Here is a 25,091-nt window from a genome sequence, read left to right as displayed (position 1 = left end):
GCCGAGGGAAGAGGAGGGGTGCGCCGCCCCGGCCACCTCCCGGGGAGGCGGCGCAGGGGCGGGAACAGGATGGGGAGGGGGAAAAGGGGGGGCGCGCGAGCCGGCGGCCGGCGGCGGCGGGAGGGGGCTAGGGCGCCGCCGGCGGCGGCGGCGGAACCCTAGCGGGAGGGAGCGGGGGGATGAAGAACAGCACCCGCCCTTCTCTAGACTTGACAGATGGAACAGATGAACTGCCGTTATCTCTTAAGAATCTATATATATACCGGTGCGTGCTTGCAGCTAATTTCTTCAGTAGTGGCCTGCCGCACCTGACAAACCTTGGCATGGTTGGCTGCAGAAGCTCTGCATCCTTGTCGATTGGTCATCTGACCTCCCTTGTATCATTAAGACTACGAGATCTCCAGGATCTGTGTTCTCTTGAAGGACTTCCTTCCCTGCAACTTCACGACTTAGAGTTGAAAGATGTCCCGAAGCTCAACGCCAAGTGCATGTCACAGTTTCGGGTGCAGAAAGCACTTACTGTTAGCAGCCCTGTGATACTCAACCACATGCTCGGCGCTACAGGTTTTACAGTTCCAGAATTTCTCTCCCTTCAAGGATGCAAGGAGACATCCCTTTCATTCGAAGAATCTGCAAATTTCTCATCCGTGCAGCACCTGATATTATATGAATGTGAAATGAGGTCCTTGCCAGGAAATCTCAAGTGCCTGACCAGTCTGATACGACTTGATATCGGCTACTGTCCCAACATATCATTTTTACCTGATCTGCCATCCTCCCTCCAACGTATATCTGTTTGGTATTGTGAGCACTTGAAGAAGAGTTGCCAAGCACCTGATGGAGAAAGCTGGCCAAAGATTGCGAGTATCCGTTGCAAGGAATTCATATGAACTATGATTTCAGATTGAAAGTGCATTATATCGACTACAGGGGGATGAATAGGCGATTTTTATAAAAGTCTTCAAAACGTGAAGGTTATGAAGACAAACAGTAGAGATATGCCTATCACTATGCAGCGGAAGTTAGATTACACTAGGCAAGCCATGGTCAAGTGTTCAATAGAGTGAAAGCACAATGACAAGTAGCTGCGGTGTAATAAGGATCAGGTAGGAAGAAGTTATGAAGCCAATCAAATCATACAGTTACGTTGTGAAGACAAGAGATAGAGCAAGCATGCAATGGCTTCACAATGAGTATCAGTAAGTAAAAGGAAGTGAAGATGAAACCAGTGACTCGTTGAAGACAATGATTTGTTGGACCAGTTCCAGTTGCTGTGACAACTGTACGTCTGGTTGGAGCGGCTAGGTATTTAAACCAAAAGACACACAGTCCCGGACACCCAGTCCTGAACACGCAGCTCAGGACACCCAGTCCTCACCGTAATCTCCTTGAGCTAAGGTCACACAGACCTCGCCCAATCACTCTGGTAAGTCTTCAAGGTAGACTCCAAAACCTTCACAGACTTCGTTCACCGGCAATCCACAATTTCTCTTGGATGCTCAGAACGCGACACCTAACCGTCTAGAGGATGCACAGTCCTCAAGTGTAATAAGTCTTCAGACCACTCAGACAAGAAGACTTACGTGATGCCCAATTTACTCTGGCTCTGGGTGGTTAGGGCTTTTCTCCTCGCTAGGAATTTTCTCTCAAAGGCTTCGAGATGGGTTGCTCTCAAACGACAAAAGCCGTGCACTGAAATCTGAGCAGCTGACCGTTTGTGGTTGTAGGGGGTGGACTATTTATAGCCACTGGGCAACCCAACCTGATTTGTCCGAAATGACCCTGGGTCACTAAGGAACTGACACGTGTTCCAACGGTCAGATTTTGAACTCACACGGCAACTTTACTTGGGCTACAAGTAAAGCTGACTTGTCCGACTCTGGACAAGATTTGCTCTCATAGTCTTCGCTCGAAGACATAGGATTTTGAATTAGGCATCACTTCAGTCATTCTGACTGATTCTCTTGGACCCCACTTAACAGTACGGTGGTTCCTATGACTCAACACAAATGAAAAAGAACTACGAAAGATCTAAGTCTTCGAGTTCCATTGGCTTCACGTGGTGTCTTCTCTTGTCATAGTCTTCAATATGAATATCTTCATATACCACCATTGTCTTCAATGTCTTCGTACATTTTTGGGGGTCATCTCTGGTAGTAAACCGAATCAATGTGGGACTTCTACCTGTGTTATCCTGCAATTCTCACAAACACATTAGTCCCTCAACTAGGTTTGTCGTCAATACTCCAAAACCAACTAGGGGTGGCACTAGATGCACTTACAATCTCCCCCTTTTTGGTGATTGATGACAAACTAGTTGAAGTTTTCAACGGGGAATATAATTTGTGAAATTGTAAAGGAATTGTCTTCATAAGCTACAAGGGCTCCCCCTGAAGATGTGCATATAAGTAATTTGCTTCTTGAATGCAAATGCACATGGCAGGTTGTACTTGTGGAGACCCACTTCAACTTATGATGACAATCCACTATGCATGTAAAAGTATATGAAGATAATGACATGCATAATGAAAAATGGACGTCTGCAGAATGATCTAAGTGCGGAATTTATCGTCGCACATGCGGAATTTATCTTCGCAAAACAAAGTGGCAAACAAGTAGCAGACGACCATCGAGTCTAAGTGTTACAACTCAAAGAAGCAAATGTAGCAGAACGGGAGTTGTAAGCACGAAGCAAAATGTAGCAAAATATAAGGCACCCGCCCATATTGACCCGCTTGAAGACTATAAACATCATATGCTTCTCCCCCTTTTGTCAGTGATGACCAAAAAGGTTTGAAGACATAGAGTTTTTCTACGCGTTTCCATGCGCAGCAGGGTCGTTGGAGTTGTTTGGCGGTGCTGAAGAGCTTGGTGCCGAGTCGACGCGCGCTGAAGGAGGTGGTGGTGATGTAGCATCGTCTTCTTCCTTGATTATCCGTGCAGTCACCGTGGCAACAGATGAAGAGAACTCTGAGTTTTCAAGTGACGGAGTTCCGCGTAGCACAGCCCTTCTGGGAGGTGTGGAGTCAAACTTGAATCGCTCTCTGAAGCCATCCTCATGAAGATCAGCTTCAGAGCACAGCATTGTGAGTCCTTTCCAAGTGCGGCGACAAGTTTCATGTGCAATGAATGCATTCTTGGTGGCAAGATTTCTGATGCGATTGACATCCACCAAGAGGCTTTTCATCTGTCTCTTCAACCAGTCGTGATGCCTATCCTGCTTTTGATGAAGGGCCACAAGAAGCTCTCGGTCAGTGAGAGTACGAGCATGCTTCTTGGGTCTTTGAGCAGGTGTGCTGTCAGTGGCTTCAGTTGATGCAGGGTGTGGTGCACGTGTAGTGCCAGCCAACGGATACACCCTTGAGATGACTTCAACACCTTCAACATTCTGAGTGAAGCTCTGGTGTTCTGCATTCTGAAGACACAGAGGTTGCTTGGCAGGCTCAGGATATATGTCTTCAGCAGAGGTATCCACATCTGGCAAGAAAATTTGATGGTTGCGGGCTGAGGGCTGATATGAAATCGCAGAGTGAAGCTTGATCAGCCTCATTACCCAAGGAGCATAGAACTTCAAACCAAATAAATCTGAGCCTGATGCTGCAAATTGGCGTATGAAGAAATCCTGCGCATTGAACCATTTGCCATGAAGGATATAGAATATCAGAGTCTTCATTGCACCCTCAATCTTGGCATGTGGAGAGTGTCCCTTAATGGGCCAGAGAGTCCGCCGGATGATGTGATATATGGTTCTGGGCAGGTACTCAAGGTCTTCAACGAAGAACTCTGTTGGATAAGGTGCATCGTGGGGCAATGGCTTCATCATTGAGAGCATCTGACTCATATTTGGTTCAGGCCTCTGGAATATGCTCTCAATAGCTTCAGCATGTAGTTGACAGCCTTCCTCGTAGAATTCGCCAGGAGTGGGCAGGCCGGTGAGCTCAATGATATCAAATGCATTGGCTTCGTGATGGACATTGCCAGTCATCCACTCCAGGACCCAAGTCTTCGGATCTCTGTTGTATCCTTTGATGTGGAGGGTGGCATAGAATTGTAGTAGAAGCTCTTCATTCCAGTGCTCCTCATCAGTCACAAACTGCAGCAGACCCACTTGCTTAAAGCAATCCAAAGCTTCCTCTAAACAGGGCAGACCAGCAATGGCTTCAACATCAAGGCGCTTGTGCGGGAAGATGTGACCTTTGTTGTATAGGATGCATGAATAGTAGCTGCGCTGAGGATAGCTCCAGAACCTATTTGATACAATCCTTTCCCTTGAATAGGGGTTCTTGGAGCTGTTGAAGAACGTATTATCTGCCTTGAAGCTATTGATGTTAAAGGAACCAGGTGTTGATGCAGGATAGCTCTAGAACCTATCTGATACAATCCTTTCCCTTGAATAGGGGTTCTTGGAGCTGTTGAAGAACGTATTATCTGCCTTGAAGCTATTGATGTTAAAGGAACCAGGTGTTGATGCAGGACCTAGGAACCTTGGCAGTCTTGGGATTGGCGTCTGGACTTGAGGCATGTGCTCAACATGGTAATCAAATTGAGGACCTGCAGCAGACTCAGGAACAGACGTGTCTGGATCAGTAGCTTCACTATCTTCTGAAGCTTTTGGTGGGGAGGGCTCCACATTGGCTTCAGTGTTGGTTGTGGCAGCCACAACATTTTCAGCCTCCACTTGTGTAGTTGGAGGGATAGACTCAGGCACGTACTCCTGGAGAACTGCTTCTTGTTGGAGCGGGGGAGTTGGATCTTGTGGTACTTCTTCATTGTCTTCGGCTGATGCAGCCGGAATATCGTCAGCGGATTCTTGAGGCCTTGGACCTTTGTGAAGCCTGCGAAATGCAGACGACACTTGTGGAGTTGGAGTGGGCTGGACCTCAGATTCTTCTTTCACTTATGGGCGATCCTCTCATGACGCATCTTGTGCAATTGGCGTCAGAGGACGACCAATGCTGATGAGTTCGCTTGTTTCAAGCTGAGGAAGGGCTGCATCATCTTGTACATTGTCCTGGTGACCAATGTCTTCAGCAGCGATGGGGTCGGCTGCTGGAATATCTTCAGCTTCAGAAGCCTCGGTGGGAGCAGGCTCATGAACTGTCAGCTGACGATATGCGTCAGGATAGATGACAGAGAGGGGTTCAACCATCAAGGGCTCTGTGGGAGCAGCCCGAGCTTTCTTGATCTTGCGCTTCTTCTTGGTGGGGTCAGAAGGAGAGGCTTCAGCGTGTTTTCTCTTCCTTGCTTCAGCCTCAGCAGTCCGTGTCTTCTTGAGCTCTGAAGCGGTTGACCGGCTCTTTGGCTTCGAGCCAGTCGTTGCGGTTGGGAAGACAATCGGAACAGCTTCTTGCCTTGGTGTTTCTTGTTCAGCCATAGCAGGCTTCTTCTTCTTCTTCGCGGCCATCCTGGGGTCGATGCCGGGACGCCCAAGTGCCTTGCGCTTCTCAGCCTCGGTATAGGCTTGCACACAGCGATCAGCCAGAGTCTTCATTCGCTCCCGCGAACCCTGAGCTTCTGCATGCTTCTTCAGAAAGTTTTCCTTTAGCTCGTGCAACATGATCTTGAAGTTCTTGACTTCTTGCACGCTGAGGGTGGCCATGTGCTTCTTGAACTGAGCCTTTTCAAAATCAATTTTCTGCTTCAATTCAACAATGCGTTGAACAATTGCAAGTTCTGAAGCAATAGCGCCTTGGAAGGTGACGCTGAGGCCTATGGGCAGCTGCAGATCTTCGAAGCTTATGTTTGGTGAGGCAAACCATTCATCGATGAAGTTGTGGATGATGGCGACATCAAAGAGAGGCAGATTGTTGAAGATTTCAGCTTCCTTGCTCTTGATGAGCTGCTCAAGAGCGTCATCTCCAAGATCTTCATCGCTTGACAGATCAATGGTTTCACTGCGCAGAATGGCAGCAGCTGTGAGCTCTTTGCCGGTGTGTGGCTGAGGCACCTTGGCCTTCTGGGGCTTGGAGACGCGAGATACGTCTTCAGACTGCACACTGTCTTCAGGAGGTGCAGTTACCAATGGCTTCACCCTTGATGTTTTTGGTGAATGGGCCGGCTTTGAAGCTTTTGGCTTCTTGGACTGCTTTAGCTTCGGTACAGCAGGCGCTTCATCAGACTCAGAGTCAGCAGGAGGGTCATTCACGGCAGTCCCTTGGACTAAGATGCGGGTGATGAGGCCCTCAAGATTTGCATATGGACCGATGATATTGGGTTCTGCGTCGCGTGTGCCATCTGCCCTTGGTGCGGAGGGACCAGGGTTGAAGTCTAACTCCAACTTCTTCTTGTTTTGCTTTGCTGAGTTCTGGGCAAACTGGAAGTTGCGCTTGAACAGATTGTCGTCACGACACCAGAGTAGTGACGACGGATGTGCTTCAGCTGGCTGTGGTCCACGGACCATGCATGGGTAGAAGCCTTGAGCAATGGCTTCATCTCTGGACCTGGGTACGAGATTTTTGTATAGGACGTCTCCCCAAGGTCTCTTGATGGCGTTTTTCTCAGCATACTCCTGGGTGACGAAGCGGTATTGAAACCATTGCTCTGCCCAGTAGCGTCGAATCCATTGGATTTGGGTCTTGCGCTGACCATAATTCTCTTCAGGATCTGTTTTGTACATCTCTACCAGTTCATCAGGCAGATCTTTGGACGTTCCACCACGACGCTGTCTGCCTCCCTTCCTTGCTGCTGTTTCTGAAGCCATAAACCTTAACTTGGAAGGCTTCAGAACGTTCAAAGGCTTCAAAGGCTTCCTTTTGCTAGACCAACAGGAACTGACTTCAGGAGAATTTATGTGATGCTGTAACAACTCTGCAAATGAATGCAGACTATGAGAACCAAAAGATTCTCCCACGGACATGTACCTGTGACAGCATTAAGGCGCGAGGGAAGGGGAAGAGGTCATATGCATTCTCAGAAGATTTTGAAGATAAATCGGTTTTAGAAGACATTGACCTCATCGTACGAAGACATTCACTCATAGAAAAGAAGTTGGTTCCAGATTTGTACGAACCCACAGATCAGTACAAGTGAGGAATCTAACTACTTCATGAAGCACAAGTGAATATACTAGGCATGTTATGAGATGCAGATTGAGAGAGATCTAACTTGTGTGAATAGAAACTTCTTATGGCAGAAAGTGACAGAACCATAGGATCAAAAGGGGCTGTAAAAAGAAGATTTATTTACCACACTTGGAACTGTTAGACGAAGTGGGAGATGAGGCCGAGCAGTTCAATCCTCCGTGCCCTAACTTGGCGACAGAAGACACCTACGGCGACGGCGGAGAGGACGATGTCCGCAGTCGGCGTGAAAACGGCGTCGGAGAGGTTGCGGCAGTGAAGCGCTTCGTTGCCGGCGTCGTCTAGAGCTAGCGGTGGTGCTAGGGTTCGTGCGAGGGGGGAAGAAGGAGATAATGACCGCGGTGAGTGTGTATTTATAGTTACAGGGGCGGCACTGTGCTATTACACAGGTGCCCCTGGCGATTCGCATCTGAACAGCACGTGGTCATCATGCGGAATCTCGGGGGCAGTTCCACATCCCACGCACGCCTGGATTGTCGGGTGGTCGTTCCTACTTCTCCGGATTTCTTGTGGATGAATGAGCATTGAAAACGGTTTTAAAGGTTGTCTCTGTGTCTTCTGCTGACAAGGACGCAGAGAAGACATTCGACAGTTTCAATAGAATGCATATGACTTGGAGAGATAGAATTTGAGATAGAAAGCATAGAGAGATAAGGGTCCGATCACATTCACTTAGTTCAAAAGATTCAAACAAGAAGACATAGCTATAAGTGAATGATGTAGAGGACAGAACACTAGTATCTATATAATCAGCGTAGTGAAGATAATCATGAAGACATGTTGAGATTGAAGTCAAACCAAATGTGAAGACATTGCAAGGTAACGCCATGAGTGAAACACTTCAAAATAGAACGTTTGGTGGTGGCGTTACCCACCGTATAGGAAGTATTAGACCCAGACACGACGCACAATTATCGTGGCGCTCCGAAGTCAAATTCCACATTAATGTATTCACACTTAGAATGTATGTCTTCATTGATTGAAGATATACGTTACTTCGTGTGTTGCACATCTAAGTCATCAATATGCATAAGTGTTAGGATGTGTGCCTGATCACAGGACATTTGAGGATTCCAAGATATTTAGCTCACACCATAACTTGCAAAATCTCTTCTTATCCAAGGGCTTGGTGAAGATATCTGCCAGTTGCTCTTCAGTGTTGACGTGTATGATATCAATATCTTCCTTCACAACATGATCTCTAAGAAAGTGATGACGAATTTCAATGTGCTTTGTCTTCGAGTGCTGAACTGGGTTGTTGGCGATCTTGATGGCGCTTTCGTTGTCGCAGTAGAGTGGCACTTGCTTCAGATGAATGCCATAGTCCTTGAGTGTTTGCTTCATCCACAAAAGCTGAGCGCAGCAAGATCCAGCAACAATTTATTCAGATTCAGCAGTGGAGAGGGATACACAGTTCTGCTTCTTTGAAGACCAACATACAAGTGATCATCCCAGAAAATGACATGTGCCTGATGTAGACTTCCGATCAACCTTGTCACCAGCATAATCAGCATCCGAGAATTCAACCAGATCAAATTCTGAGCCCTTTGGATACCATAATCCTAGAGTTGGGGTGTGAGCCAAATATCAAAGAATTCGCTTCACTGCTAAGTGATGCGACTCCTTTGGTGCCGCTTGAAATCGAGCACACATGCAAACACTAAGCATAATATCTAGCCTAGATGCACATAAATAAAGCAAAGAACCAATCATGGAGCGGTATACCTTTTGATCGAATTCTTTACCATTATCGTCGGGACCCAGATGATGTTTGGCTGGCATTGGTGTTGTGAAGCCTTTGCAGTCTTGCATACCAAACTTCTACAGGCACTCTTTAAGATACTTCTCTTGAGATATGAAGATGCCGTTGCGTTGTTGCCGTATTTGAAGACCGAGGAAAAACTTCAGCTCCCCCATCATAGACATCTGATATTGCTCTTGCATCATATAGCCAAACTCTTCACTGTACTTCTAATTGGTGCAGCCGGAGATAATGTCATCCACATATATTTGGCACACAAACAGTTCACCATCATATGTCTTCGTGAAGAGAGTGGGATCTAGGGAACCAGGTATGAAGCCTTTGCTCTTCAGGAAGTATTTGAGTGTGTCATACCAGGCCCGAGGGGCTTGTTTGAGGCCATACAGTGCCTTGTTGAGCTTGTATACCATGTCAGGATGTTTTGGATCTTTAAACCCAGGTGGTTGTGCAACATACACTTCTTCTTCAATCTTGCCATTGAGAAAGGCACTCTTCACATCCATTTGATACAGAAGTATGTTGTGATGATTTGCATAGGCCAGCAGTATACGTATGGCTTCAAGTCTAGCCACAGGAGCAAATGTTTCATCGAAGTCAATGCCTTTCACTTGAGTATATCCTTGAGCAACGAGGCGAGCTTTGTTTCTGACGACTTGACCATGCTCATCTTGCTTGTTGTGGTATATCCATTTGGTGCCTATTATATTGTGCTTCCGTGGATCAGGACGCTTAACCAGTTCCCAAACATTGTTCAACTCAAATTGTTGAAGCTCTTCTTGCATTGCTTGAATCCATTCAGGTTCCATAAAGGCTTCTTCAACTTTCTTGGGTTCTGAAATTGAGACGAATGCGAAGTGCCCACAGAAATTTGCCAGTTGAGTTGCCCTTGAACGAGTGAGTGGACCAGGTGCATTGATGCTGTCAATTATTCTGTCAATCCGCACTTCATTGGCAACACAAGGATGTACAAGGCGAAGACTTTGCTCTTGCTGATCTGTGTTGTCATTGGGAGGAATGTCTTCAGGCTGAGCATTGTCTTCATGTGGATCAGGTGCTGAGATGATAAGTTCTTCTTCAGGATGAGCTTCAGAAGGTATAATCTTTCCAGTTCCCATAAGCTTGATTGATTCACTGGCTGGAACTTCATCTAGCACATTTGGCAGTTGCTCTCTTTGTGAACCATTGGTTTCATCGAACCGCACATCCACTGTTTCAACCACTTTGTAGTGAAAGAGATTGAAGACTCTGTAGGAGTGTGAATCCTTTCCATATCCGAGCATAAAACCCTCATGTGCTTTTGGTGCAAACTTTGAGGTATGGTGTGGGTCCTTAATCCAGCATCTTGCGCCAAATACTCTGAAGTAACTGACATTTGGCTTCTTGCCAGTTAGTAGCTCATAAGGTGTCTTGTTCAGAAGCTTGTGAAGATAAACGCGGTTGATTGTATGGCATGCAGTGTCAATAGCTTCAGTCCAGAATTTTCTTGGAGTCTTGTATTCATCTAGCATCGTTTTGGTCATCTCAATGAGTGTTCTATTCTTGCGTTCGACGACGCCATTCTGCTGTGGCGTGTACGGAGCTGAGAATTCATGTGTGATGCCCAAGGTATCAAGATACGTATCAAGGCCAGTGTTCTTGAATTCAGTGCCATTGTCACTTCTGATGTGCTTTATCTTGGCGCCATAATTGTTCATAACTCGATTGGCGAAGCGTCTGAAGACATCCTGCACTTCAGTCTTGTAAAGGATTATGTGCACCCAAGTATATCTAGAGTAATCACCAACAATGACAAAGCCATAGAGGCAAGCAGTAGTGGAAAAAGTTGAGTAGTGAGTGGGACCAAAAAGATCCATGTGAAGCAGTTCGAAGGGTCGAGTAGTGGTCATGATTGTCTTCGAGGGATGTTTTGCCCTCGTCATCTTCCCTGCTTCACAGGCACCGCATAAGTGGTCTTTCTTGAACTTGACGCCCTCGATGCCTATGACATGCTTCTTCTTCGCAAGGGTGTGGAGGTTCCTCATCCCAGCATGCCCAAGCCTCCGATGCCAAAGCCAGCATTCTGAAGCTTTTGCAAGAAGACATACTGCAAGCTGTGGCCCTGCTGAGAAATCTACCACATATAAATCATCTTTTCGATACCCTTCAAACACTAGAGACTTGTCAGATTCCATTAGTACCAGGCAACGATATTTTCCAAATATTACGACCATGTTCAAATCGCAAAGCATTGAGACAGACATTAAGTTGAAGCCAAGAGATTCAACAAGCATGACTTTATCCATGTGTTGATCCTTTGAGATTGCAACTCTACCTAGACCCAATACCTTACTTTTACCAGTGTCAGCAAATGTGATGTGGCTCTTGTCGGATGGACGTAAGGTTGAGTCCATAAGAAGGCTTCTTTTGCCGGTCATGTGATTTGTACATCCACTGTCAATAATCCATTCTGAAGACTCTGAAGACGCTGGTGTTGTACCCTACAGTGCAGTTAGGGGGATAGGCTTCACGAAGAGAATTGTGAAGCAAAAACATTTGACGAACCAGTGGGTTATGAAAACTTAGATCCAGATTAGGACTAATAGGGAGAGTAGCATGCGATTCATGAACGAAATACATAGTGATGCCATTAGGGCATTTTATCTTGCGCCCTGCAAGATTTTTAAGGTCCCCAGCAATAGCATCAGAAGATTTTGGTTTTCTGCTGGAGACCTTTCCCTGCAAAAGAGAGTTAAGCTTTCTTAACCACCCACATCTTCAAGGGTGGCTTAGAAGCAATAAGTCTAAGTGCAGCATCTGAGAATTTTGGCTTTGGAGCCCTAGCAAACAGTCTAGCAGGAGGACAATAGTACTCATAAGAATAGGCAGAATAGTTCTTGGTCATATGAACATGACGGTTTGATGAACCGCTCTCATATTCATATGCCTGAGTATGGTTTCCCTGCAAAACATTTGCGTTAGTGCGACTCAGGTGAGTCCTCTGTCTGTATGAAGCCTTTGGGCTGAGGTTTGTCTTCTTCATGTGAGGTGTCATGAAGACATTCACAGGAAGATTTTCCAGACACGTTTTCGGAACCCAGATCTTCTTCATAGGCGATCCATTCCTGCAGTTAGTACCAATGTACCTGGCAAACACTTCACCATTCTGATTCTTAAACACTTTATAGTTTGCATCAAAGGATTCATCAATGATAATGGGGTTAGCACAAGTGAAGCCAGATAGATTGGATGGATCTGCTGAGGATTCCTTTGCAGCAACCCATGTGGTTTTGGGGTACTGCTCAGGTTTCCAGTAAGAGCCATCTGCATTTATTTTCCTTATGAACCCAACACCCTCTTTCCTAGGGTTCTGGTTCAGAATCTGCTTCTTAAGGACATCACATAATGTCTGATGCCCTTTAAGACTTTTGTACATCCCTGTTTCAAGCAATGTCTTCAACCTAGCATTCTCATCAGCAATAGCAGTGGTATCCTCAGCAGAGGGGTTAGTTACCATTTCAACAGTTGAAGATATTGCAACAGCGGTAGCAGTGGAACATTCAGCAACAGAAGTAGCATTATCACGCTCAATGCATTTAAGGCATGGTGGTTCAAATTCTTCCTGAGCGGAACTGATCTGTTCGGCGCGAAGTGACTCGTTTTCCTTTTGAAGATCTTCATGATCCGCTCTCAACTTCTCAAGTTCTTGCTTCCTTTGAAGATAATCATAGGAAAGCTTTTCATGAGTAGTTGAGAGAGTCTCAAGACGATCTTCAAGTTCCTGATACTTAACGTGAAGATTTTTTATGTCTTCAATTAAGGATTCAGATCGAGTCATTTCAGCACCCAACAGATCATCGCTTCTGTCTAACAATTTTTGAATATGTTCCATGGCCTTTTGTTGTTCAGTTGCAATTTTAGCAAGTGTTTTGTAGCTGGGTTTTGAATCACAATCAGAGTCATCGTCACTGGATGTTTGATAGTGAGTAGTGCGTTTGTTTACCTTGGCACCACGTGCCATGAAGCAGTAGGTAGGAGCGGAGTCGTCCTTGTCATTTGCATCGGTGTCGGTGATGAAGTCATTGTCTTCAGTGTTGAAGATGGACTTGGCGACGTATGCTGTAGCCAGACTTGCAATGCCAGAATCAGACTCCTCCTCAGACTCTACCTCTGCCTCCTCAGAAGCGGACTCTTTCTCTGAATCCATTTCCTTGCCAACAAACGCACGTGCCTTGCCAGATGAGCTCTTCTTATGTGATGAAGACTTTGAGGAAGACTTGGAAGAAGACTTTGAGTATTTCTTCTTCTTCTTCTTGTCGTCAGAGTCATATTCCTTGCTCTTCTTCTTCCTTTTGTTCTCATTGTCCCACTGTGGACACTCAGAGATGAAGTGTCCAGTTTTCTTGCACTTGTGGCATGTTTTCTTCTTGTAGTCATGAGCAGAAGCTTCATCATTCCTTGAGCTTGATCGTGAAGACTTTCTGAAGCCTGTCTTCTTGGTGAATTTTTGGAACTTCTTCACTAGCATTGCAAGTTCCCTTCCAATGTCATCAGGATCATCAGAACTGCTGTCAGATTCTTCTTCAGATGAGGAAACAGCTTTTGCCTTCAAGGCACGAGTTCGCCCATAGTTTGGACCGTAGATATCTCTTTTCTCAGAAAGCTGAAACTCATGTGTGTTGAGCCTCTCAAGTATGTCAGACGGATCGAGTGTCTTGAAATCAGGACGTTCTTGAATCATCAGGGCTAGGATGTCAAACGAACTATCAAGTGATCTCAGCAGCGTCTTGACGATTTCATGTTTGGTGATCTCAGTAGCGCCGAGGGCTTGAAGCTCATTTGTGATGTCAGTGAGCCGATCAAATGTGTGCTGGACATTCTCATTGTCATTTCGCTTGAAGCGGTTGAAGAGGTTGCGAAGAACGCTGATTCTCTGGTCTCTCTGGGTTGAGATGCCTTCATTGACCTTGGAGAGCCAGTCCCAGACCAGCTTGAATGTCTTTAAAGCACTCACACGGCCATACTGTCCTTTGGTCAGATGACCACAGATGATATTCTTGGCAGTAGAGTCCAGTTGAGTGAACTTCTTGACATCAGCAGCAGTGACACCTTCTCCAGCCTTGGGAACACCGTTCTCGACGACATACCATAGGTCGACGTCAATGGCTTCAAGATGCATGCGCATCTTATTCTTTCAGTAGGGATATTCAGTTCCATCGAAGACGGGGCACGCAGCGGAGACTTTGATTATCCCTGCAGTTGACATAGCTAAAACTTCAGGTGGTTAAACCGAATCACACAGAACAAGGGAGCACCTTGCTCTGATACCAATTGAAAGTGCGTTATATCGACTAGAGGGGGGGTGAATAGGCGATTTTTATGAAAGTCTTCAAAACGTGAAGGTTATGAAGACAAACAGTAGAGATATGCCTATCACTATGTAGCGGAAGTTAGATTACACTAGGCAAGCCATGGTCAAGTGTTCAATAGAGTGAAAGCACAATGACAAGTAGCTGCGGTGTAATAAGGATCAGGTAGAAAGAAGTTATGAAGCCAATCAAATCATACAGTTACGTTGTGAAGACAAGAGATAGAGCAAGCATGCAATGGCTTCACAATGAGTATCAGTAAGTAAAAGGAAGTGAAGATGAAACCAGTGACTCGTTGAAGACAATGATTTGTTGGACCAGTTCCAGTTGCTGTGACAACTGTACGTCTGGTTGGAGCGGCTAGGTATTTAAACCAAAAGACACACAGTCCCGGACACCCAGTCCTGAACACGCAGCTCAGGACACCCAGTCCTCACCGTAATCTCCTTGAGCTAAGGTCACACAGACCTCGCCCAATCACTCTGGTAAGTCTTCAAGGTAGACTCCAAAACCTTCACAGACTTCGTTCACCGGCAATCCACAATTTCTCTTGGATGCTCAGAACGCGACACCTAACCGTCTAGAGGATGCACAGTCCTCAAGTGTAATAAGTCTTCAGACCACTCAGACAAGAAGACTTACGTGATGCCCAATTTACTCTGGCTCTGGGTGGTTAGGGCTTTTCTCCTCGCTAGGAATTTTCTCTCAAAGGCTTCGAGATGGGTTGCTCTCAAACGACAAAAGCCGTGCACTGAAATCTGAGCAGCCGACCGTTTGTGGTTGTAGGGGGTGGACTATTTATAGCCACTGGGCAACCCAACCTGATTTGTCGGAAATGACCCTGGGTCACTAAGGAACTGACACGTGTTCCAACGGTCAGATTTTGAACTCACACGGCAACTTTACTTGGGCTACAAGTAAAGCTGACTTGTCCGACTCTGGACAAGATTTGCTCTCATAGTCTTTGCTCGAAGACATAGGATTTTGAATTAGGCATCACTTCAGTCATTCTGACTGGTTCTCTTGGACCCCACTTAACAGTACGGTGGTTCCTATGACTCAACACAAATGAAAAAGAACTACGAAAGATCTAAGTCTTCGAGTTCCATTGGCTTCACGTAGTGTCTTCTCTTGTCATAGTATTCAATGTGAATATCTTCATATACCACCATTGTCTTCAATGTCTTCGTACATTTTTGGGGGTCATCTCTGGTAGTAAACCGAATCAATGAGGGGCTTCTACCTGTGTTATCCTGCAATTCTCACAAACACATTAGTCCCTCAACTAGGTTTGTCGTCAATACTCCAAAACAAATTAGGGGTGGCACTAGATGCACTTACACAGATCCACAACTACAAATAAATGGAAAGGTAGTATGTTGGTACTCTCTCAGAAAACCTTTTGTGGACATTATCTTATGATATTTTGATCATTGAAATACTATGTTCATTCATTTCATTGTATCTTTCATTTGTTTAATTTGGTTGCAGGCTGGGAATACAGAAGCCTCGTTTACACAATTGTTATCAAATCTTCCTTTGATATCAAGTGAGGGTTCAGTATCAAAAACAAGTGACATAATAGCATCGGAATTTTCATCTCTGGAGCAGTTGATGGTATTGATGGATGTAGATATGTCAGGTGTTGAAAACATTAGAAGTGTTATAGAAAGAGAGGAATTTGTGATAGAGGATAGCATCAATGCATGGATATGTTGCCACAAGGAGAGGATGAGACTCATTTATGGAAGAAGCATCGGGCTGCCTCTGGTTCCACCATCACAACTTACCCAACTTCATCTTTATTCATGCAGTATTACAGATGGGGCATTAGTTGTTTGCCTTAATACTCTCACTTCTCTGAGAATGCTGACCTTAGATAAGATCATGACTTTGACTACACTTCCATCTCAAGAGGTCCTCCAACATTTGACAGAGCTTCGCTACCTGTGCATCGAGTCTTGCTGGTGTCTCAGGTCATTAGGGGGTTTACGAGCTGCTACCTCTCTTTTGGATGTCAGATTTTACTCCTGCCCTTCTCTAGACTTGGCACGTGGAGCAGATGAAATGCCATTATCACTTACGATGCTCATTACATCCCGGTGCGTGGTTGGAGCTAATTTCTTCAGTAGTGGTCTACCGCACCTGAGATCTTGACATGGGTGGCTGTGGAGGCCTTGCATCCTTGTCAATTGGTCATCTGACCTCCCTTGCATCATTAAGACTAGTAGATCTCCCTGATCTGTGCTTTATTGAAGGACTGTCTTTCCTGCAACTTCACAGCGTATATTTAAAAGATGTCCCGAAGCTCAAAGCGAAGTGCATCTCACAGTTTCGGGTGCAGAAATCACTCAGTGTTAGCAGTCCTGTGATACTCAACCACATGCTCTCGGCTAAAGGTTTTACAGTTCCAGAATTCCTCAATCTTATTAATTGCAAGGAGCCATCTGTTTCATTCGAAGAATCTGCAAATTTCTCATCCCTGCGGTACCTGTCATTATATAATAGTGAAATGAGGTCCCTGCCAATAAATCTGAAGTGTCTGTCCAGTCTGACAAAGCTTGGTATCTACGGGTGCCCCAACATATCATCTTTACCTGATCTACCATCCTCCCTTCAACATATATGTGTTCGGCGTTGTGAGCGCTTGAAGGAGAGCTGCCAAACACCCGATGGAGAAAGCTGGCCAAAGATTGCGAGTATCCGCTGCAAGGAAATCGAATGAACTGTGATTTCAGATTCACAGCTATAAATAAATGCAAAGGTAAATGGCATACATCACTCTCACAGAAAACCTTTTGTAAACATTAATTTATGATATTTTGGTCATTCATTTCATTGTATCCTTGAGTAATTTAATTCGGATGCAGGCTGGGAGAATGAAGCTTCGTTTTCCAACAGTCTCAAGATCCAGTGACCTCGTCTCCACTGCCTTCAGGAGTCGAGTGTTGGACTGCCTCAAGTTCACTTACACTTGAACTCTCTCCGCGCTGTGGCTGGTGCGGACCCCTTGGCTCCTTTCTACCTCGACTGTAGCATGCATCGCTCTTCCACTCTTGACGGCCCCACTGCTGTGCTGAGACACGTGTGTCTAAGTTTGAATCTTGTTCTATGTGGTTATGTTTTGTTATCCTGTCTTGGAGTGTGGTACTTTTGAGTTTGCTTGATGCTGGACTGCTGGTCATAAATATTACTCCTATTTCTTATGTGCTGAGATGTACTTCGATATCTCACGACCTCTGAAGGGCTAAGCTCCACAACTCTGTACAATATTGTAGCTGAACTTCTGCATTATGTTTGGAGTTTGCTGAAGGTCTGATGTGAAGCAAATCTGAACACTACTAGCAGTTACACGCCCTCACGGCAGGCCTTAACTTCTCGTCAAGTTGTAGCAGTCACCATGTGAATCATTTGATCCTGCGGTCATTCTGGAGACAGGGAGAAGTAACTACATAGGTCTAAAAGATTTTTTTTAGAGATGATGGTTTAGGGTGCACTGACTATTAATCTTGACAGCATGTGTTCTGGGAAAAAATTTAACCACAAGGGCCCAAGGTGCACAAGCAAATCCAGCACTGTAGAAAACCGCACCACAGTGGAAAATGTCTAACTCTGATGTCTGAACTAGATCGGCCAGATGGGTGCAGTTCAGTAGTACCAGTTCGACTTGGGGAACGGGAGTAATGGGGAAAGCGCAGGAGTGGCAGTAGAGCACCAGGCCGCGGGTCTACGCCGGAGCAGCTCCGCCGCGGCTGCGTACCCCGAGCTCCGGTGTGCGCCGTCTAGCTGCACGGCTGCGACCAGGACCTGCGATCCAACAACACAGGCTCAAAATCAGGGAGATTAGGGCGTCAATTGATCGGGGGAAAAATAGAGGAACGAGAAGGAATTCAGGGAATTCAGTAGCGGGCATCAATCCTCGCTCGTCGGCCACTCCATTGAGCAGAGGCCGAGAGGGGCCTGGGCAAAGGAGCAGGAGGGAGCAGAGGAGGTTGAGGAAGAAAGAAGCCTGTGTGAGCGTAGCAGCTCGGTGCACATATACATAGGGGAAAAAAAACTTCAGGCCCATAGGAGATAGCACGAGGATTTTAGTCGTGGTACCTTTCCCTCAAAAAAATTAATAGTAGTGGTACCTTTCAAACGAATTCCATAGCGAAATCACTCATTTCATAGGGGTATTCAATTCAAAATAAATAAATTCATAGGGGTTTTGGATTATTCGGATAGGGATTTTGGCCACCCATATGTCGAACACGCTTAGCGCGCTAACCCAAATCCATAAAACCATACGCAATGTTGATTAACACATAGCACACATACATCGAATCATCACATAAGAGCACATACCACAAACAACGTTCCATACAAGCACAAAAGGACACATCAATTCTAGTAGTTCATAGGATAGGATCGTGGCCACCTTGACCTTGCCCATGTCATTTCTGAGGTGGCGACAGTACATCTCAAAGACGACGTAGGGGATCATTATCCGGGGGCGTTGGAGTCGGCGGAGGAGCTAGCGGAGGAGGGGAGCCCGAAGAGACGCCGGGCAGTGTGGGCCTACTCCACGGTGAGGCAACGGGCTTTGGCAGCGGTGCCGGGTTGCTCATCTGCCAGCCACTCCGGTGCCTCAATGCCCTGTTGCAATGTTCACATTCTTGTGGCAGTGGCAGCGGGTGTCCATCTCCGTGCTGGTCAAGGAACGACACAAGTCGTCGTGAAGTAACAACTCTTTGTTTGACTCAGAGTGCAGGGAGCGGCGCGGACCTCGACGAGCTACCCGCAGACATGACCGAAGCAACTGGATCCTACCCGAGACGCTTGCTTGGCACGGCAAGTTGGTCGTGCCTTGGACTTAGGGAGCCACTATGGGCTCGGAGGACTGGGGGCCAACACCTAGTGCCGGTAGGGAGTTCTTGCCGGTTGTGACGATCCAGGGCTGGAAGATCCCTGCTAGGTCACCAGGGGCGACACAGACATCTGCGAGCTGCAACGGTCGATCGAATAGCTGCAAGAGCATTGTTGGGTCATCGCGGAGGCCGCGAAGCTCGACGACCGCCCATTTCCATCCGGGAACGGTGGATGGCTACGCGGGCAGAGAACTCCTTGACGTAGTCTGCCGCGAGGGTGTCTCGGTCAATGGGATCTGCCTCAGATCTGGATTCGCTGCCGGAACCGAACATGATGGCGAGGGACGGCCGGAATGACACCGGAGTGGAGCGAGAGTATAGGACAGATCTAGGAGCAGAGGAGATAGAGTGAGTTAGGGGTCCAGGGTGGGGTGGCGGTGAGGTTTTATGGGGTCATGGTGGGCTGGTCCGACTTGGACGCGTCCAAAAGTATCCAGCCACTGCCATTTCCGCCCCGCATATGGGCTTAGTAATGGGGGTGTCATATTGCTCGGACATATGGACTGAAAGTGAAGGGTTCAGTTGCAGAATGTTTTTCTGTCCAGGCCCCCTCCGGGCAGTACGCTGGGACAAATGTAGAGCTGGCGAGGTGAATGGGTGTCCGCTTAGAGATGCTCTTACGAGGTGAGTAGAAGGACATGGAGTTTTGGATGCACCCGGATGAATAGCGAAAAGGATAAAAAATATCATTTAAAAATAAACATTAGTGAGTGTTTTCATGTATGTAAAGTTTCATGAAGCACAACATTTGTATTGCTCTGGCCAAAAAAGTGATGCCCCTAAATTGCTATTTTTGAAAGCATTTTGGAACACTATTCCTAGACCTTCAAAAATGTCATTCCATCACGAAGCAGTCCTTGTTGCCAAAAAAACTTGAGTACTTTTTGATTTTTTTTGGACTTAAAGTTAATATATCACTAGTGCAGAACCGAGCAATAGCACCGGTTCGTAAGGCCCTTTAGTGTCGGTTTGGTAACCGGGGCTAAAATGTAGGCACTAAAGGCCCCCTCCCCTTTAGTACCGGTTCAGCACAAACCGGTGCTAAAGGGCAACCACGTGGCACGAGCCAGCTTCGGGGCAGGGAGCCCTTTAGTACCGGTTGGTGTCACCAACCTGTATTAAAATATTTGGGGGGTTTTGGGTTTATGATTTCTTTTTCATTTAATTTTGTGTTTTCCATTTAATTCTTTTTCGTTTGCTGGTATTTTACGATACAACATATTGTACACTTTATGCATATATATAAATAGAATTTCTAGTAGAACGACTGATCATAATATATATATATATATATATATATATATCATCGAATGTCTCACAACCACCATTAATTAATTCACACATATATACACACACATGTATATACACACACACACACACACACACACACACAATTTCTCCTAATTGGTGCCTTCGGAGCCAGTGGCATTAGCCTAGCTAATTGGTGCCTTCGGAGCACGATAACAATTGGAAGTGGTTCATGGGGGCGGTAGCGGGTAATAGTATTCTCCTTTGGGATCTATGACCTGGTCGAGCAAAAATCCCGCTATTTCCTCTTGAATTGCTTCTATGAGGTCCTGTGCTAGGAGCTTGTCCCGCACCTCTTTGAACTGTTAAGAAGGAGATCAATATGCATGTGTATTAGTTGTGTGACTAGATATCGATAATGATGTAAAAGTTGTGAATAGTGTTCTGACAATCGATATCGTACCCACTCCTGTCTTTGAGATTTGCTCCTTTGGATGCCATCATGCGAATGCTCTCGCAAACGTAGTATGCACATAGATCATTCCCCGGCGCCTGCTTCAGGGCCTTTACGAGAATGGAATTTTGATCAGATAATAATTAATCAAGCATGAGTATTAAAGAGATGGCAGCTAGGTAGTACTCCCTTCGTAAACTAATATAAGAGTGTTTAGATCACTACTTTAGTGATCTAAATGCTCTTATATTAGTTTACAGAGGGAGTACTACTTAATTACTTACCTTGGGTCGATACCATTTCAGACTTTGTTTCCATGGGCATGGAGTGACCCTGATGAACTTTGCCCAAGCCCTGCCCGCCGACAAAGAAAATGAATAAATGGGTTATTAAATAGTTGTTATCAGGAAATGACGAACTAATAAAATAGGCCGAGATATAGTTAATAATGATTGAAATTACCTGTTGACTATCCCCTTCACGATGCCGTAGTCACTTGCTTTCTTAAGTAGCGAGTCTAGTACTTCAACTGTTCCTTGATCAACTTTAATGATTAACAAGATCCAGTGAAATCTGCATGCACACACGTTTGCATGTCTTAATTAAGTGGGCATATGTAAGCAAAAACATGTAGCTATAGCTAGTAGGGAAAACAGAATTTGTAGTACAAGACAGTGTGACTCACTGGAAGTTGTAAGGAAGTAGTATATCTTCATTGTATTTGAGTTCCTTGAAGAACTGTAGCATGCTTTCCTCTACACATTTTGCGTGATATGGATCTATTTTCCATGTGTATTCATTAATGGTATTTGGATCAACGAACCCAATGCCATAGCGTCCACCTTTTTTCATTTCATAAATCTTCATCCTGCATAATACCACAGAAAGAATATAGTGAGGATAATTACAAGTAATGATTGATCAAAATGATCAGCTAGATTGAGACTTAAATTACAGAAAGAAATCACTTACAGACAATAGCAACTGACGATAGATTTGTCGAGTGTGTCTTTATTGTATAGCTGAAAAAGTTCTGAATACTCAATGGTCACAGCTTTCTTATGGTAGTAATGCTCCTCGTTGACATTCACCATGAGGGACTCTCGATTGGAAATCTTGGTAATGTCCATGTACCATTGATGCAATGCATACATTCTCGTTGGGAGCTTATTGACCTCCTCTGGCTCGACCAAAGGTTGGCCCCGGGCATATTTCCGTTTTATTTCCTCCTCTCTAGTCGGAGACATGGGCTCGATATCGAGGAGTTGTCCAACAGTGATCCTGATCGATTCAGCCTGCGCAATATGCTCCTCGGTTATTACGACATCGCCCAGCCCGGGAACGTTAACGGTTTGCCCACAATAATATTGGACGCGCCTACTCTCATGTGTTGTTGGCATAACAAGCGGGGGGATTGATTGTGCCGCCTGTTCTCCCAGCTGGGGAACGGTTTTACCGCTCCTTTTGCCAGCTGATTTGCTTGAGCTCGAGCTCGCCTCTTTCTGTAGACGTGCTCGATTTAACTTCTTAATGTGGCGCTCATAGTCTGAGTCAACAGGCTTGGGAGCTGGTGGTCTAGCCATACGAATGAAGTGGTCAATATTTTCCACAGGCACTTTCTCCCTTGGCGACGGTGGTGGTTTCGGTGCAAAATGGGCTTCCACCTCGGCCTTCGATATGGCTACGTTTTCCTCTTCGGACTTGTCGTAAGGCCTCTGCGGAAGAGGCGCGAGGCTTCTTGGACCATATTGAAATCACTTGCCTCCGCCTGTACCTGCAGTACTACCTCGACTTGTACCGCTACGCACCATAGCTGAGGCGTCTCTCTTTCGTGATTGCTGAGGCGGCGAAGACGGCTGACGTGGCTGAGTTGGAGGAGGAGTGGCCTGAAGCTGTGCCGGACTTGGAGGAGGAGTTTCCTGAAGTTGTGCCGGACTTGGAGGAGGAGTGGCCTGACTCTTTGCTGGACTTGGAGGAGGAGTGGCCTGAAGTTGTGCCGGACTTGGAGGAGGAGTGGCCTGACGCGTTGGTGGACTTGGAGGAGCGGGAGTATGCTGACTCGGTGGCGGACTGCGATGAGGAGTCGAATGACGCGGTGTTGGTGGCCTTGGAAAGATGATGCAATCCTTTCTCCATATGATGATACGTTGGTTGGCCTCTCCTAGTGTGTGCTCATCGTCACCTCCAGGAATGTCAAGATCTAGCCCCGAATATTGGTCCACCACCTCATCAACCACCACCTCCAGGAATGTGCATGCATAAGCTCGGCGTTCTCTCTATTGGGCTCGAACAACCCGGATCGAGCCTCTTCTATTGCAACAAGTAGCTTATCTTCGGCTCCGTCCAGACATGCCTTCTTGGAAACTTTGCCTGTCTTCGGGTCTAAATCCCCCCATGCGCATAGAACCAAGTCCTGCACCTGGGGGGCCAGCTCAATGTTTCTGGAGTGACACCTGCATCCAGCATCTCTTTCTCAGACTTATCCCACTTAGGCAATCCAACCGCATAGCCACCTGGCCCCAGCTTATGGAACTTATCCTTTTTTGCGGCATTGGCCTTGTTTATTCTCGACCGTTCCTTAGATAATTCCGAATCCTTGAATTTCACGAAATCGTCCCAATGAGCACTTTGCTTCTCTAGTACTCCCTCGAATACTAGAGTCTTGCTTCCTCCATTGACGTACTTGGCCCATTCACGAATCTTGTGGTTCTTAAATGCAACCGCCATCTTCCTAAGAGCATGGTCCTTGACTTTGTCCACATCTGCTTTTGTGAAATGATCTGGTAGGGTGAAATGTTCCATGAGCATTTTCCAAAGCAAATGTTTTTGTCTGTCGTCGACAAAAGTAACTCCTGGACATGGCTTTGATGGCTCTCTCCATTCTTGAAGGGAGATCGGGAGTAGGTCCTTCACAAGAACTCCGCACTGACGAACAAACTTGTCCACGATCTTCTTAGGCGCGAATGGTTCGCCATTAGGTTTGATTGCCTCGATATTGTACTTTACGCCCTCCTTCAACTTTTTGCTCGGGCCTCGTTTCGTCCTGTTGCCTGAAGATTTGCTCGATCCGGATGGCTGAAAGAAGAAAGATCGATTCGTTAATATATCTTCAAGTCATTTAAAACATGTGATGATCACCAGATGCCTGCTTATATAAATATATATACCTCGCCGGTCTTTGTTGTTTCAAGATCAACATTTTCTTCGTCATATTCATAGTTCACGACTTCATCAATTCGGTCGACGCGATCGAATATCATATCACCCTCCCCGGTGTTGTTTAGATATTCGGAGCCGTCATAATCTTCTTCATTCTGATCATCATCTGGCTCGCGAGGATTGCGTATGATATTGAACAGGGCCTCTTCTCCCTCTCTGCCGGTATTGTCCGCCATAGGTTTTGTTTAACTATTCCAAAAGAAATATATTCAAATTACAATGCATGGATGCAATCAATTAATAAGGAAAAACTGAATCAATCATAATACATAATAAGCATCATCGAATATAATCTCGAATACGTCGTCTCGAATAATAGATATAATCTCGAATACATTGTCTCGAATAATAGATATAATCTCGAATACATCGTCTCGAATAATAGATATAATCTCGAATACATCGTCTCGAATAATATATAATCTCGAATACATCGTCTCGAATATTATATATCGAGTACATCACTGGCTAGGTAGCTAATAAAGATCGAATACTACAGAAGAATCTAGGACACTCGCGGTTCCTTCGGCGCGGGCGGTGGACACCCAAAGAGAAGGAACCCTCACAGGATCATAGCTGAAGTGAGATCCCTGAAGAAACTGCCAGGTATTGGAGAACCTGCCGCCCTCTAACACAACCATGTAGCGATGGACGTGCTCGTCCTCCTCCCTGACACGGCGACGCACCTCCTCCGGCGGGGCCGGCTCCCTCCGCACCGAAACTGGCCCACGCGAACGCCACCAAACGAGATCAGGGTCGACGGCGGGACCCGGGGTCGGGTTCCTCATCAAGCGGCGCGCCCCTCCAGGCAGCACCTCCCAGTGCCAGCCCGGCGGAGCCCAGTCCCGGACATGGGTCAGCCGGACATCGTCGCGGACGGGTCGACGGCAAGGATGCGGGCCGAGCATCGTCCAGAACAAATACTAGTTATATGCCCGCAAAAAGTAACATTTTTTTAATGATTGGATTTTGATAACTAAAATTTCTAACATTTTTATATAACTAACATTCCTATAACATTTCTAATAATGCTATATAACTAACATTTCTATAACATTTCTAATATTTCTATAA

At 46.0% G+C, this 25,091-nt stretch overlaps 1 protein-coding gene and 1 long non-coding RNA gene across 3 annotated transcripts in view; one reads left to right on the top strand and one right to left on the bottom strand.

The window, feature by feature from the left end:
• The window catches only part of LOC123066878 (putative disease resistance protein At3g14460), a 20,630-nt gene extending 4,744 nt beyond the window's left edge, over positions 1–15,886 (top strand). The window contains exon 2 of one of the 2 annotated variants that reach the window (XM_044489870.1): positions 15,678–15,886. In XM_044489870.1, the coding sequence (XP_044345805.1) occupies positions 15,678–15,739 (62 nt within the window). In that variant the 3' untranslated portion in view covers positions 15,740–15,886. Of the gene's footprint in view, positions 1–216; positions 1,066–15,677 lie in introns of those variants that run through there. The other variant, XM_044489876.1, reaches the window with a different exon arrangement.
• An 86-nt stretch (positions 15,887–15,972) lies between these two features.
• LOC123066898 (uncharacterized) lies at positions 15,973–18,192 on the bottom strand. The gene is made up of 3 exons (XR_006431470.1): positions 17,845–18,192; positions 16,784–16,892; positions 15,973–16,677 (listed from the first exon to the last, which is right to left on the bottom strand). It is a non-coding gene; the product is annotated as an uncharacterized lncRNA (long non-coding RNA).
• Positions 18,193–25,091: the final 6,899 nt, after the last annotated feature.

Source organism: Triticum aestivum, chromosome 1A, assembly GCF_018294505.1.
Source record: "Triticum aestivum cultivar Chinese Spring chromosome 1A, IWGSC CS RefSeq v2.1, whole genome shotgun sequence".
Taxonomy (NCBI): domain Eukaryota; kingdom Viridiplantae; phylum Streptophyta; class Magnoliopsida; order Poales; family Poaceae; genus Triticum; species Triticum aestivum.
Note: the sequence above shows the minus strand (reverse complement) of the source record. Positions and strands in the feature narration are given on the sequence as shown.